Source organism: Phoca vitulina, unplaced genomic scaffold (assembly GCF_004348235.1).
Source record: "Phoca vitulina isolate PV1807 unplaced genomic scaffold, GSC_HSeal_1.0 scaffold29, whole genome shotgun sequence".
NCBI classification, from domain to species: Eukaryota; Metazoa; Chordata; class Mammalia; order Carnivora; family Phocidae; genus Phoca; species Phoca vitulina.
In genome coordinates, this window is record NW_022589732.1 from 12,887,644 (window position 1) to 12,903,272 (window position 15,629).

General features: G+C 38.1%; 1 protein-coding gene across 4 annotated transcripts in view; it reads right to left on the bottom strand.

The window, feature by feature from the left end:
• The window catches only part of ASCC1 (activating signal cointegrator 1 complex subunit 1), a 116,049-nt gene that overhangs the window by 47,527 nt on the left and 52,893 nt on the right, over nucleotides 1-15,629 (bottom strand). For all 4 annotated transcript variants that reach the window (XM_032424013.1, XM_032424010.1, XM_032424012.1 and 1 more), the window contains exon 7: nucleotides 14,221-14,340. In XM_032424013.1, coding sequence (XP_032279904.1) covers nucleotides 14,221-14,340 — 120 coding nt within the window. The remainder of the gene's footprint in view (nucleotides 1-14,220; nucleotides 14,341-15,629) is intronic.

The following is a 15,629-nucleotide window of genomic DNA, read 5'->3' on the forward strand; positions in this document are numbered from 1 at the left end:
GAAGAAGAGTACGCCCTGCCATGAAGAATCTTATAGTCTACTTAAGAAAAGGAAAAAGAAAGGATAACAATAAGGAAAGATGGCATGTGAACACAAAAAGATGAGAAGTAACAGGAGAGAAGTTTTAGTCACAAGAAACAATATTAACAAAGACACAAAGAATCATCAATAAGTGGTGAAGTTGGCCTGGGCTTGGCCAAGTGCAAGGTAGTGGAAGATTAAACTGAAATATTAAGTTGGTCTTACCGGAAGATTATCTCATACTGGAAGATCTTGAATGCTAGACTGAGGAATATGAACTAATTCAAAAGATGATGTGAAAGGACGGGAGATTTTTTTCTCTCTCTTTTTTAAGTTTTTATTTAAATTCCAGTTAATTGGGGTGCCTGGGTGGCTCAATCGTTGAGCGTCTGCCTTTGGCTCGGGTCATGATCCCAGAATCCTGGGATCGAGCCCCGCATCGGGCTTCCTGCTCGGCGGGAAGCCTGCTTCTCCCTCTCCCACTCCTCCTGCTTGTGTTCCCTCTCTTTCTATGTCTCTCTCTCTGTGTCAAATAAATAAAATCTTTAAAAAAATAAATAAATAAAATAAATTTCAGTTAATTAACATACAGAGTAGTATTAGTGTAAATATAGTGATTCAACATTTCCATACGACACCTGGTGCTCATCACAAGTGCACTCATTAATCCCCATCACCTACTTTACCCACACACATCACATCTTCTTTATCTATTTATCAATGGATACCTGAGCTGTTTCCATAATTTGGCTAGTGTTGGTAATGCTGCTATAAACATCAGGGTGCATGTATCCCTTTGAATTAGTATTTTTGTTTTCTTTGGGAAAAATACCTTTGTATTCTTTTGGAAAACAGTGCAATTGCTAGATCATAGGGTAGTTCTATTTTTAACTTTTGAGGAACCTCCATACTGTTTTCCAGAGCGGCTGCACCAGTCTGCATTCCCACCAACAGTGCAAGAAGATTCCCCTTTCTCCACATGCTTGGAAACAACACCTGTTGTTTCTTGTGTTGTTGATTTTAGCCATTCTGACGCGTATGAGGTGATATCTCATTGTAGTCTGGATTTGCATTTCTGCTGGGAGATTTTTAAGCGAATAAGTCCTATTACAGGCTATGGCTTAGAAGGACAAATGTAGTTGTATTTCATGAGATCTATACACACTGACGTAAAAGTAACTTCTAGGTTATGTGTCATAAGAAGAATGAACTGTTAAGTCATGTGTGTAATGTCCTGTTTGTGTAAAATGATATGCACAGTAGACAATGACTCTCAGCATGTTTGTTCTGCTTACCATCTACTGGGGAGGAACACGGAGAGGGGCAGGGCAGGGGGAAAGGGAGCCAGTTAATTTTCACTTTACCCATGTATAAGCCTATACTTTCGTAAAACAAAACAATACAAAAAGCAGCAGCTTTGGGCGCCTGTCTGGCTCAGTCGGTAGAGCGTGCAACTCTTGATCTCGGGGTTGTGGGTTCGAGCCCTACATCGGGTGTTGAGATAACTTAAAAATAAAATCTTAAAAAAAAAAAAAAGGAAGCAGCAGCAGCTTGGGTGTAAAAGGAAGATGGCAAACTGAAAGATGGTACAGAGATATGCCAGGCTGCACTGCTGTGGAATTTAACTCTAACTGCACACATACACGTACACTCTCATCTTCTTTTCACCAAACTTCTCGAAAGAGTAGTCTGTTTCCAACTGTTCTTAATCCCCTCTTCTGCCCCAGCATGAGCACAGGCTTCACAGTTAGGGCGAGGTCAAACCGTAATTCTACCCCTTACAAATACACGCTAATTACTACTGACCCTGACCTGACCAAGTAAACCTGAATAACACTTGCCTGTTATACCAACATTATTGAAAAAAAAAAAAAGAATCAGATAATCTAAAAAAAAAAAAAAATCACTTGCTATCCGGAAAGAACCACTGATAAGATTTTTATGTATTGAGATTAACTGATTTATTTCTCTCTTGCTCTTTTCCCACTTTTGAGGGAAAAGTAAATGCATATCTACAAATTGTTTTGTAATCTGTTTCATCAGATAATACTCTATAGTGAATATTTTCCATTTTCCCAAGACATCATTTTTAGTTGATCCCTAGCATTCTCTATTCTATAGATGTTCTATAGTTTATTTCCCACTCATCTGATTGTGGTGTTGATTTAGATTGTTTCCAGTATATACTGCCACATGCAATACTGTAATAGGTATTACACATACAGAGATCTCCCACATATAGAGATCTGTCCACATATCTGATTAATTCCACTAGAAAAATTCCTATGGGGAGAATTAGCAAATCCAGGAAGTATAAAATAAAAGTGCCAGTTTGCTTTCTCGAAAGTCCTTATTTATAGCTTTACCAGCAGGGACCTTCTCATGTCACTCGTCAAACATCTACTTAGTTTTCTTCTATTTTTAAAATTTGTGTGTTTTCTTTTCATAGTTTAGTGCTTAAGCAGATTTAGGATCCTCAGGTAAGGGTCATTTTACCCATCTGTGTATCTCTTATGGTGTCTATTTTGTTAGTACTACTTATTTTTGGGTATTTATCTTTTGTCCAACCACTTATTAGCACTTTTACTGCTCTCTTATCAATTTTAGCGCTTTTTTTAGTAGACTATAATGTTATCCTCAACAGCAATTTTTGTCTTCAACCATCCTCTGTTTCATAGTTTAGGATTTAGTGTGAACTTTCCGAACAATGTGTTTAAGAGTAATGGTTATTACAGGCAATCATGCTTTATTTCTGATTATAATGGCAATAATAAGCCCAATAAACTACCATTCAATAGGATTGTTGGTTTCTGCTTTAAAATAGATATTTATCATATTAGGCAATATCTTTCTATTTTCTGAAAGTTTTAAATGAAAAATAAATAGGCTTAATTTCATCAAAAGCCTTTAAGGCATGTATTTAGATACTATTTTTAAATTTGTTCTGCTGAGTTAGATGTTATTAGATTTCCTGGTCTTAATTCATCTTTGTATTCCTGAGATAAACCAGCTTAGTTATAATGGATCATATTCATCTGACTCCTACACTCCACCTTTAGAAAACTGCCCAATCAGGGCGCCTGGGTGGCTCAGTCGTTAAGCGTCTGCCTTCGGCTCAGGTCATGGTCCCAGGGTCTTGGGATCGAGCCCCGCATCGGGCTCCCTGCTCCGCAGAGAGCCTGCTTCTCCCTCTCCCGCTCCCCTTGCTTGTGTTCCCTCTCTCGCTGTGTCTCTTTGTCAAATAAATAAATAAAATCTTAAAAAAAAAAAAAAAAAAAGAAAAGAAAACTGCCCAATCAATCAGAGTTGACTCTTCTTGAATCTATGTATCAATTCTCATCACTACTGTTCTAGTTCAGGCCTTGTTTCTCACCTGGATTCCTATAATGACTTTTAAATACTCCCCCTCCTGTTCCTGGCTCTTCTTTTCAATTACATATGTAGTCTTATAATTGCATTAAATTTATATAGAACCATTTGAGGAGAACTGATACTTTTTTTTTTAAGATTTTATTTATTTATTTGTCAGAGAGAGAAAGAGAGAGCACAAGCAGGGGGAGCGGCAGGCAGAGGGAGAAGCAGGCTCCCCACTGAGCAAGGAGCCCCTTGCAGGACTCGATCCCAGGACCCTGGGATCATGACCTGAGCCGAAGGCAGACGCTTAACCGACTGAGCCACCCAGGTGTCCCTGAGGAGAACTGATATCTTTATGAAACTAAGTCTATCAATGAACATGAATAATCTATTTATAATTTATAATTTTCTGCAAAAAGGTCTTACACATACTTTGTTGTTATTTCCTAAGTACCTTATGGGCTTTGATGCTACCGTAAATGGATGGTATCGTTTTATTTTTTTTCTTCATTGTCATCACTCTAACCTGGCTACTTACTTTCAACTCTAGCCTGGATTGCCATATGACCTGATTTCTCCACTTGCATTCTTTCCCCCTCTAATCCATTCTACCACACATTACCTTTTTAAAATGATAGATCATGTCACTATATTGCTTAATACCCTTTGGTGCACCTAGGGAAACAATACAAATTCTTTACCAACTGTCTAGACTTTGTGTAATCAAATCTCTGCCTGCCTCTCTGGCCTCATCTCCCTGGTCTTCTTTAAGTGCTGAAACACACTAAGCTCTCTCTCAAGGTCTTTGCACTTGCTCTTTCCTCTGTCTAGTACGCTTTGTGTCTTTTAAGTCTGAACTCAAATGTCAACTCCTTAGAGATGTCTCCGCTGGCCGTTGCATCTGAAGTAGGTCCCCTATGTTATTCTTTTCATCCTCTTGTTTGTTTCTTTTATAGAATCTACTATAATTTATAACTATTTTATTTACTTTTTTTTGTCTGTTTCCTCTTTGGACAGCTAGAGTGGATCTGCAGGATCTAAGATGGTCCTACTCACATGACTGGAGCCTTGGTTTTCTGGCTGTCGACTGGGACACCTTAATTCTTTTCCTTGTGGTCTCTTTTTCCAGCTGGAAAGTTTGGACTTCCCTAAAGAGCAACCGTGTCCTAAGAGGTTAACTTTGAAAACAAAAGCTGCAAGATCTCTTAAGGCCTAGCATCAACAGTTTTACAAATCATTCCTGTCTCATTCTATTAGTCAAAGCAAGTCACAGGGCTGGTGTCTTTTATAAAGATTTTTTTTTTTTGGACAGAGAGCAAGCGAGCGAGCACAAGCAGGGACAGCAGCAGGCAGAGGGAGAGGGAGAAGCAGGCTCCCCGCGGAGCAGGGAGCCCGATGTGGGACTCGATCCCAGGACCCTGGGATCATGACCTGAGCCAAAGGCAGACGCTCAACCAACTAAGAGGCTGGTGTCTTTTAAATGATGTTTTCTGTTTGTTGCTGGTATACAGAAAAACAATTGTTTTATTATACTAATTTTATAGTCAATCACTTTGCTAAACTCTCTTATTATTTCTAATAACTTGGTAATTGTAGATAACCTTGCTTTATTTCTGGTCAGAAAACATGATTTGTAAATATACCAACTTACTAAAATTTATTAAGCCTTACTTTATGATCTACTGTGTACTCCCACTTTTTTTCAACTGTTCCATATGACTGAAAAGAATATGAATTCTCTAACTGCTGGGTATATAATTCCAGAAATGAGTATTACATTAAATTTGTTAATTGTCAAAATCTTCTGTATCTTTACTGATTTTACATCTGCTTGACCTATCAATAATTGGAATATATGTCACAACCTCTTCCTATGATCATGGATTTCTCAATTTCTCCCCAATAAAAAATTAATTATACAAATTTGGTTTAATCTACTTTGAGGTGGTTCTAATGAGTTCACACAAGTTTAAAATTATATCATCTTGGTAAATTGTTTATCATTATATAACAGTCCTCTCTACTGCTAAGCCTACCATGTTTGATATTAATTGTTATGCCAACTTCCTTTTGGTATTTGCCTAGTGTATCTTTTTCCTTTCTACTACTGCAACTTCATGGATGGATGTATCTCTGGTAAAGAGTATATAACTGAATTTTGTTTACTCTTATCTTTCTCAACCAGCGAGTTTATTAACATGTATCATTAATATATATATCTCTGGGGGCACCTGGGTGGCTCAGTCGTTAAGCGTCTGCCTTCGGCTCAGGTCATGATCCCTGGGTCCTGGGATCGAGACCCGCATCGGGCTCCCTGCTCCGCAGGGGGCCTGCTTCTCCCTCTCCCTCTCCCGCTGCTTGTGTTCCCTCTCTCACTGTGTCTCTCTGTCAAATAAATAAATAAAATCTTAAAAAAAATAAAAAAATTTAAAAAATTAAAAAATTAAAAAACTAAAAAATTTAAAATATATATATATATCTCTGGACTTATCATCTTACGTTTAAATATTCATCCCAGGGGTGCCTGGGTGGCTCAGTCGTTAAGCACCTGCCTTCAGCTCAAGTCTTCATCCCAGGGTCCTGGGATCGAGCCCAACATCCAGCTCCCTGCTCCGCGGGAAGCCTGCTTCTCCCTCTCCCACTCCCCCTGCTTGTATACCCTCTCTCGCTGTCTCTCTGTCAAATAAATAAATAAATAATCTTTTTTTAAAAATAAATAAATATTCATCCCACTTTTCCCTATGCTTCTTGCTCCTTTTTATAAATTTGTATTTGCCCTTTTGTCCTTTTTCTACTTGTTTGTTATTTATACACTCTATTTTAGGTTTACTTTCAAATTTTTACTGTATGCATTTAGCTTAACAAAGTTAAAAAATATCTTAACACCCTCTCCTCAAATAGTAATTTTAAAAAACTAGAATACCTCAACTCCAGAATGCTCCTCAGTCTTGACTTACAGTGCTCTTAGCTGACAAATAGTTAACTGAACAATGTTCTTTTTAATTTTAATTTATTTTTAGCTCTATCTTTTTAAAAAACTCTCCCCACTACAAAATATTTTATATAGACAATGTCTGCCATTTTATTTATTTACCATTCTTTTCTGCATCTCATACTAACCTTCCTGCACCTCATTCTGGATTCATTTTCCTTTTCTTGAAATATATCCTTTATACATTATTCCTTTACTGCAGACATCTCACAGTGATAAATTCTCTGAGTTTTTGTTCATCTGTAACAGTCTTCATTTCACCTTTGTTCGGTTTTTTATTTATTTATTTATTTTTATTTATTTGACAGAGACAGCAAGAGAGGGAACACAAGCAGGGGGAGTGGGAGAGGGAGAAGCAGGCTTCCCACAGAGCAGAGAGCCCGATGTGGGGCTCAGTCCCAGGACCCTGGGATCATGACCCAAGCTGAAGACAGACGCTTAACGACTGAGCCACCCAGGCGCCCCACCTTTGTTCATTTTTTAAAAGATTTATTCATTTGAGAGAGAAATAGCATGAGCGGGAGGGGATGAAGGAGAGGAAGAGAGAATCTCTAGCAGATGCCACGCTGAGTACAGAGCCTGATGCAGGGCTCAATCCCAGGGCCCGGATATCATGACCTGAGCTGAAACCAAGAGCTGGATGCTTAACTGACCTGCCACCCAGGTGCCCCCATTTCACCTTTGTTCTTAAAGATTTTTTTTTTTCTGAGTACACAATTCCAGGTTCACAATTATTTTCTCTAGAAAATACTCTGCTAAAATATTCCACTATTGCTACTGAGAGTTCCTTATAACTGTCACTCCTTTGTGGGTGACTTCTTTTAAGATCTTCTGTCTTTGGTGCTCTGCAGTTCCATTAAGATTTATCTTGATATGGATCTCTTTTTATTTTATTCTGCTCATGTTTAATCTTCATTCTTTTATCTAGTGCCACTGTCAGTCCAAGCCCCTCTAATTTCTTCACATGGCCATCTTCTTCCTCATTAAACCTCATCCATATCTGGAATTCGTTAGACTTTTTCTTGCCTCAGGGTTTTTGCTCTGTATTTTCTTTTGCCTAAAACAACAAGTGGGAAGAGCCTTCCCACCTCTCCTTTGCCTGCAAACTCTCACTTCTTTAGATCTCAATTCAATATCGATTTCTGAGAGAGGCTTTCCTTGACCCCGCCCTCCCCCCCAGAGTCTACATTGCTACGATAGCTCCTCTAACAGAGCACCATTTTCCGTCTGCTTCATCTTTATCACACTTCACAATTACAGTTGACACTCAAAAAATGCAGGGGTTAAGGGCACTGAGCCCTGTGCAGTTGAAAATCCATGGCTAACTTCTGAGTCCTCTAAAACTTAACTACTGGCAGCCTACAGTTGATGGGAAGCCTGACTGAGAACATGAAGAGTCTATTAACACATATTTTGTACATTGTATGTATTATGTACTGTATTCTTGCAATAAAGTAAGCTAAAGAAAAGAAAATGTTATTAAGAAAATCCTAAGGAAAATAGATTTACAGTACTATACTGTATTTACTGGGGGAAAAAATGTGCATATAAGTGGACTCGTGCAGTCCCAACCCATGCTGTTCAAGGGTCAACTATATATTTACATGTTATTTGTTAGCATCTGTTTCCTCCATTAGTCTGTATACGATGTAGGGATAATGAATGCGCCTGGCTTTATTCACCATTTGGTATTCACAGCCTAGCACAGTGCCTAGCAAACAACAGGCGCTCAATAAATTTATGTTCAATAAACAAACGACCAAATGAAAATCCAACTTCCTTTACATGTCATATAACAGTGCTTCTAGATCTACACTTGCTACTTATTCCCTTTTCCTAAAATGCTACTCTCCTGGCCTGCGAACTCCTTATTCAGCAGAGAAACTCCTCTGTGAAGCCTTCCTTTACAAAACTTGCCCACACATGAGCAGAGTTTTTTGCTGCCTGTCTAGGTACCCCTAGAATCTCAACCATTGCCCTCACCCCAGTGTACTCTAATTACTGACATCTGCCTCCTCCTCAAGATGGAAGCCCTAGAGTCTACTGCACCTCACAGGCTGGGCATTCGAAAAATGCCTGAGGAAAAAGACGACTGGCAATGTACTGCAGGGGGGAATAGCTGATGGGGCCAGGTCTTTGAGGAAATAAGAAGGAATGAGAGCAGGAGAAGAAGAGATTAGCCTCATCAGAGATAATGTATGCCATTCTTCAGAAAGAGAATGAAATCGAGTGGGGTAGGGTGATGAAAACAGGTAGACTGTGAGAGGAAAAGGAAGTTGCCGAGTTGACTTTGTGTTTGTGACTTTGTGTTCTCAGCAAAATGTGAGGAAGCCATTCTTCTTAGAGGGGCAAGGATGGAAGCTCATGTGACAGTACCAGACAGAACAGAATAGCCACTTTGTTCAATGTCTTAGCAACAGATGACTGCCACAAATTCCTTACCCAGTCATGCTTTACCAAACCCAAAGATGCATCAATAAGTGAACCTACACTGTCCCAGCTCAAAGTTTCCGGAGGAAAAATCTGATCTAAGTGGTTCCATCCTTTTAAAGGTCAGTCACTTCCCATTCAATCATTTTAAGGGAAGGAATCTCTGATTTAAACTACATTAAATCATATAAAGAAAGCTGAATGTATTTTTATTTTTATTTTTTTAAAGATTTTTATTTATATATTTGACAGAGAGAGACACAGCAAGAGAGGGAACACAAGCAGGGGGAGTAGGAGAGAGAGAAGCAGGCTTCCCGTGGAGCAGGGAGCCCGATGCGGGGCTCGATCCCAGGACCCTGGGATCATGACCTGAGCTGAAGGCAGACGCTTAATGACTAAGCCACCAGGCGCCCGTGAATGTATTTTTAATACAACATGGCCTCTCTCCCATGCCTCCTGCATTGAGCAGTATCTCTTCATATAAACAAACAAAAAGATTTAATGTTCCTTTCTATATCAATTTGCACAGCCTTCCAAAACACCTTGCACAAAGGAGGCATTCAAATTGTTTTAAAATTGAATTAAATAAGAGGTGTTTAAGTCTCTTAGTAATTCCCACAAATTTGAGGAGGGAAATATACAAATCTTTTTAAAATAACATAAACATGTCTCTCCTTGTGGAAGAGGAACGGGCAATAGAAAAAAAATAGAGCAGTAAGAGAGATGGGAATTACTCAAAAATGTTTTGTTGATCACACTAGTGGATTCAGTGTATATCTCATCAGACCTTTCAATTTACAAAGCCTTGACAACAGTTAAGTGTGCAAAATTTGGAAGGGCTGGATCTATGGGAAAATAATGGGTGTATTCACCTTTGAAGTACCCACTGTTCCATTCATGTGGGTACCAATTATGTCTAAGCACTGTCTTCAAAAGCCATCTAGCTTCTATAGCTCTTATTTTCTTCCAATCTCAAAAACCTATTATTCTTTATACTTGAAGACCTCCTATAGAACCTAGGGTCTAACCATTAAAGCAAAAGGTAAAGATATCCAATGGAAAAACTCAAAGTAATGATTTTATTATCTCTTCCCAGTGACCTCTCTTTTTCCCTCTGGGGGCCACCAAGAATACAGCTGTAAAGTCCATGGCATATGTACGTTAAAATACACGTGAAGCCGTAGATTAGGAAAAATTCACTATTTTATTTAATAAAATGCTGTAATCCCATCTAAGTTTTCCACATAGCTTCATGTTAACTGTATGTCTATAGGCTATCACATATTTCAGTTCTACAACAGTAAGGTTTAAACTAGTATGAACAAAAATTAAATAAATCCCATAACAGATAATAAAGAAACAGAGGTCAGGCTGAGTGGCTATGATGCCCTATAAAACTACAAAATTAAGCAAGGAAATAAAAACTTTAGTACATTTTAAAAGTGAATCAGCCCTGGGGCGCCTGGGTGGCTCAGTTGTTAAGCCTCTGCCTTCGGCTCAGGTCATGATCCCAGGGTCCTGGGATCGAGCCCCGCATCGGGCTCCCTGCTCCATAGGAAGCCTGCTTCTCCCTCTCCCACTCCCCCTTCTTGTGTTCCCTCTCTCGCTGTGTCTCTATCAAATAAATAAATAGGGGCGCCTGGGTGGCTCAGTCATTAAGCGTCTGCCTTCGGCTCGGGTCATGATCCCGGGGTCCTGGGATCGAGCCCCGCATCGGGCTCCCTGCTCCGCGGGAAGCCTGCTTCTCTCTCTCCCACTTACCCTGCTTGTGTTCTCTCTCTGGCTGTCTCTCCCTGTCAAATAAATAAATTAAATCTTTAAAAAATAAATAAATAAATAAATAAAATCTTAAAAAAAAAAAAGTGAATCAGCCCAAAAGAATTGAAGATAGCTCTATTCACAATAGCCAAAAGGTAGAAACAACCCAAATGTCCATCAACTGATGAATGGATCAACAAAAATGTAGTGTCTCCATACAATGGAATATCACTCAGCCATAAAAAGGAGTGAAGTACTGATCCATGCTACAACATGGATACACCTTGGAAAACTTTATGCTGAGTGAAAGAAGCCAGACACAAAAGGCCACATGTTGTGTGGTTCCATTTATAGGAAATATCCAGAACAGACAAATCCATAGAGGCAGTCAGTGGATTAGTGGTTGCCAGGAGCTGGGGAGAGGAGAATAGAGGGGTATGGAAGAGTGGGGAGTGACTGCCCAAAAGGTACAGGATTTCCTTTTGGGGTGATTAAAATGTTCTGGAACTAAACAGTGGTAATGGTTGCACAACATTGTTGACGTCCTTAATGCCACAGAATTATATACTTTAAGATAGCTGAAACAGTGATTTTTATGTTATGTGAATTTTACCACTTTCAAAAAAAAGGGGTTACAACTTTCCATTTTACTCTAGAAATAAGAATTGGAACACAGTCTATCCTACTTAACCTAGCATACACACTGAAAACCTTTATTCTGGCCTAGGGATTCAGAACATGGTTTTGCTGTCTATGCATTCCTTAGCCAAACTACTTAAACTCTCTGAACCTCCCTATCTATAAAACAGGCATACTAATAGCATCTATCTTACACAGATGTTGCAAAGATAAAATGGAGATAATATAATCTAAGCACAGTGCCAGGTAAGAGTAACTGAAAAACAAGTTAGTTATAATTTCCCCAGAAACTATGCAATCTTCAGTGTTAGAAATAAAACCTTACCTAGATCAAAGATTGTTGCAGTATCATTTGTGGACCTTTGGAGGTCCCTGAGACTCTTTGAGGGGAGTCCATGAGGTGAAAACTATATTTATAATAATTGTAGGACATTATTTGTCTTTTTCACTGTAATGACATCTACATGGACAGTGCAAAAGCAATGCTGGGTAAAACTGTTGGCACCTTAGCATGAATTAAGACAGCAGCATCAAATTGTACTAGCAGTAGTATATTCTTCACTATAAATCCACAGTTTAAAAAAAAAATCTAGTTTCATTTATCCTTGATGAAACAGTAAAAATCATCAATTTTATTAAATCTCAGGCCTTGAATACATGCCTCTTTTTTAAGATTTTATTTATTTATTTGAGAGAGAGAGAGAGAGAGCATGTGCAGAGGAGGGGCAGAGGGAGAAGCAGGCTCCTCCCTGACCAAGAAACCCAACAGGACCTGAGCCGAAGGCAGATGCTTAACCAACTGAGCCACCCAGGCGTCCCAAATCCATGCCTTTTTACTATCCCTCTGGGATAAACTGGCAGTATGTATAAAGCAGTTGGGCTGTATATCGAAGTAGATGGCTGTCGGGAGGAAAAGCACTTGTGAGGTTGTCAGAGCTGGAGCTGAACTAGCCTCTTTGTCCATGAACACCATTTGTATTTGAAAGAACGACTGACAAATTACAGTTATTCAGACGTGGTTATTTGACAGACATTATCTCAAGAAAGAACTTCAAGGAAAACAGTATTTTTGGCCAATAATAAAATTCAAGCTCTCAAGTGAAAATTAGAATTTTAGAAAATGTGTATCTGCTACTATGAGCTTGACAGCAGCTTCCTCATACTTAAAGACTGTGATAAAATTAGTAGCACAATTAATACATTTTTAATATTGCATAATGAAATTTGTCAACATTTGGAAGATCTGCAAAACTCAGTGAACCAATATTTTCTAAATGACCAATACAAAACTGTACATAGGTTAAAGATCCAGTCAAAATGCAAAAGAGACCAACGGATTTTAACGCAAGAGTATGAAATGTTCACTGATCTCATTTCTGATTTCACATTGCAAATGACCTTTTCGAAACTGTAACTTGTCAAGTTTTAGTGTAGTACCAAATATCCAGAATTATCCGAAAAGACTATTAAAGTACTCTTCATTTTCCCAAATACATTTCTGTGTGAGTCCAGATTTTCTTATATACTTCAATCAAAACAACATAATGCAACAGAATGAACACAGAAGCAGTTTTAAGAACCCACCTGTCTTCTATTAAGGAAAGTTACAAAAATGTGAAACAATGTCTATCTTCTCACTAAATATTTTTGGTTTGGGAAATAGATTTCTCATGAAAAATATGTTATTTATGTAAACAAAAAATATCTTATTACTATTTTTAATGAACTATCAAATGTTAAATTTTGCAATCTTAACTTCCAATTAAGGTAAATATTAATAACTATAACCCATATAGAAAAAGGCTCTTTGGTGTCCTCAATAATTTTTAAGAAATTAAAGTGATTATGTGACCAAAAAGTTTGAGAACTGCTACCTTATCATTCACTGTTTTTGTTTACAAAACTGAAAAGTAATCTACCCCATACACAGCAGCCCTACAACATGGTGAAGACATTTGGACAGCTACAGCTTACAACACAAAGTAAATGATCCATACCAGATATCAAATTCCAACCTGGTAGAAATGTTTGGGGAACAAAGGAACAATGTGCCCCTAATTTTTAAGGCAAGGTCATTAGTATGCTATTTAGGCACATGCCAGGTATCTAAGAAAAGACAAATCTGGTCCAAAACACACACAACACCTGATTCTGTATCGTCTTTTCCTACCTTCCTCCCAAAATTCACTTCCAATTGAACTGAGATAGGAAATAATTGAGATTATCAATTTGAATTGAGATAAGAGAAACCTTACAAGGGATCCTCTACAAAAGCAAATCAATCTGGGGGCCTGCCTAGAGACTGTGATTTTCTCTAGAGGGCTTCTGGTTCAGTGTGAGCTCTGCTCTATCCTGCCTTAATAAAAAGACCACAAAAACAAACTTCCAATTCAAGTTTGGCTCCTCTGCTCACTGAAGACCTTGACTAGACTAATAAATGGTGTTAATATTGGAAATGGCTCTGGATGTCTAGGCTAGCCTCAGAAATAGCCTGGGTTGCAGACCGAGAATCCCTACAAGTGATCTAAGTGTGATAATAACACTAGTAAAAAACAGTAAACATTTGTTGATGTGTGTTTTGAGGATGTTTGCATGCGCTAAGCATTGTTCTAAGCATTCATGTAAATTAACTTAATCCTAATAATCTTACAGAGTTATCCCCATTTTGTCCTGGTATTCACTAGATCTGCATTATGTCACTTTTGCAACTACCATACTAAAATGCCATCCTTCCTGCCTCCTATAACCCTGAAAAACATGAAGAAAGGACTGAGCTCATAAAAACTAGATTGCTATAATCAATATCTACCACCCAAGTAACTCGATCATTATCAGATTAAAATCTGATACTTTTTCCTACAACAAATTCCTCTCTTAAGATATTAGCTTCCTATTTTAAGAAAAGAAAGAATTGACACTCTCTACAATAATAAGGTCTCAAAGAAAAGGAATCAAAACTTGTTGAACTTCTAGGAATACTTTTAGGAACTTCTTGATGGAAGAAAAGAAGCATTCCAGAAACATACCTGTTGGAGCCATCTTTCATATGGACTTTGGCATAAAGAACATCCACCATGCCAGGATCATCGTTCATGTATTCTATCCCTGCCATCTCTACTTCTAGGGGTTTCCCCCCAGAAATGTCACTGCAAAGGAAAAAACATTACATTTTTGTAATTGTTTAAGCTGAAAGGGCCATTATATTTTAAACATGGTTATTATACATAGTCAAATATTACAAAAATGAAATTGTTGGGTTTTTTTTTTACTAACAGTATTATCTAATCATCCTTCTAATTTCAAAATTAGTATGTTCTATGCACACCAACTAGAAACACAATTATTTCCAAAGTCACACTATAGTTATCTCAATACCAGTTTATTAGTACTCAGAGGAAAAAAGCCAAGGAATGACAGTTCTTTTTTTTTTTTTAACATTTTATTTATTTATTTGACAGAGAGAGACACAGTGAGAGAGGGAACACAAGCAGGGGGAATGGGAGAGGCAGAGGCAGGCTTCCTGCGGAGCAGGGAGCCCGATGCGGGGCTCGATCCCAGGACCCTGGAATCATGACCTGAGTCGAAGGCAGACGCTTAACGACTGAGCCACCCAGGTGCCCCAAGGAATGACAGTTCTGATTGACAAAGACATTCACTCTGTTGCTCATCTCTCGGATTTTATTTCATTATTTCTACAACCTGCAAACACCATTTTACTCATCTAACAATGGTGGAGGCATAAAGTAGTATCACATCTTTAACAGCAATTTGGCAATATTTATAAAAAGCCTTCAAGAATAGAAACCCTTTTTTGTCCGAGCAATTCAATTTCTAGGAGCCAAACCTAAGGAAATAATTATGAATTCAGCTACATATCCAATCACAGCTGATAAAGGAAAGCTCTTTACAGAAGAATTCCAACTGATAAATACAGAAAAATTCCAACTGATAAATGCAGAAGTAATGACAAAATTAGAATATCACCATTTTGCAACCCCTGACGAAATAATGGATGAAGACAATGATTAGCGATGGCTGCTGAAACTTAACAGCAAAAGATTGGAGAAATATAAGGAGATCCCTATAGAGGGCTGACCACACCTGAGCCCACTGATCAGGCTTACCACACAACACAAAAAGAACAACCAGACAATACATACTTTCTGATATGATGTAATAGGTTATACTCATACTCATGAAAAATAATTTATGCATAGGGTTTGACTGAGGCATTGTTTGGAGCAGCCAAAGATTGGCAACAGATTAAATAAATACTCATTAGGGTTTTAAGAAAAGGTGCACAACAATGTGCATGCTATATATTACTATTTGTGCAAAAGATGGGGTAAGAAAATTTATATATATATATACACATATATGTATACATTTCCTTGTACATAAAATCTCTGGAAGGATAAAAGAAAACTGCTAAAAT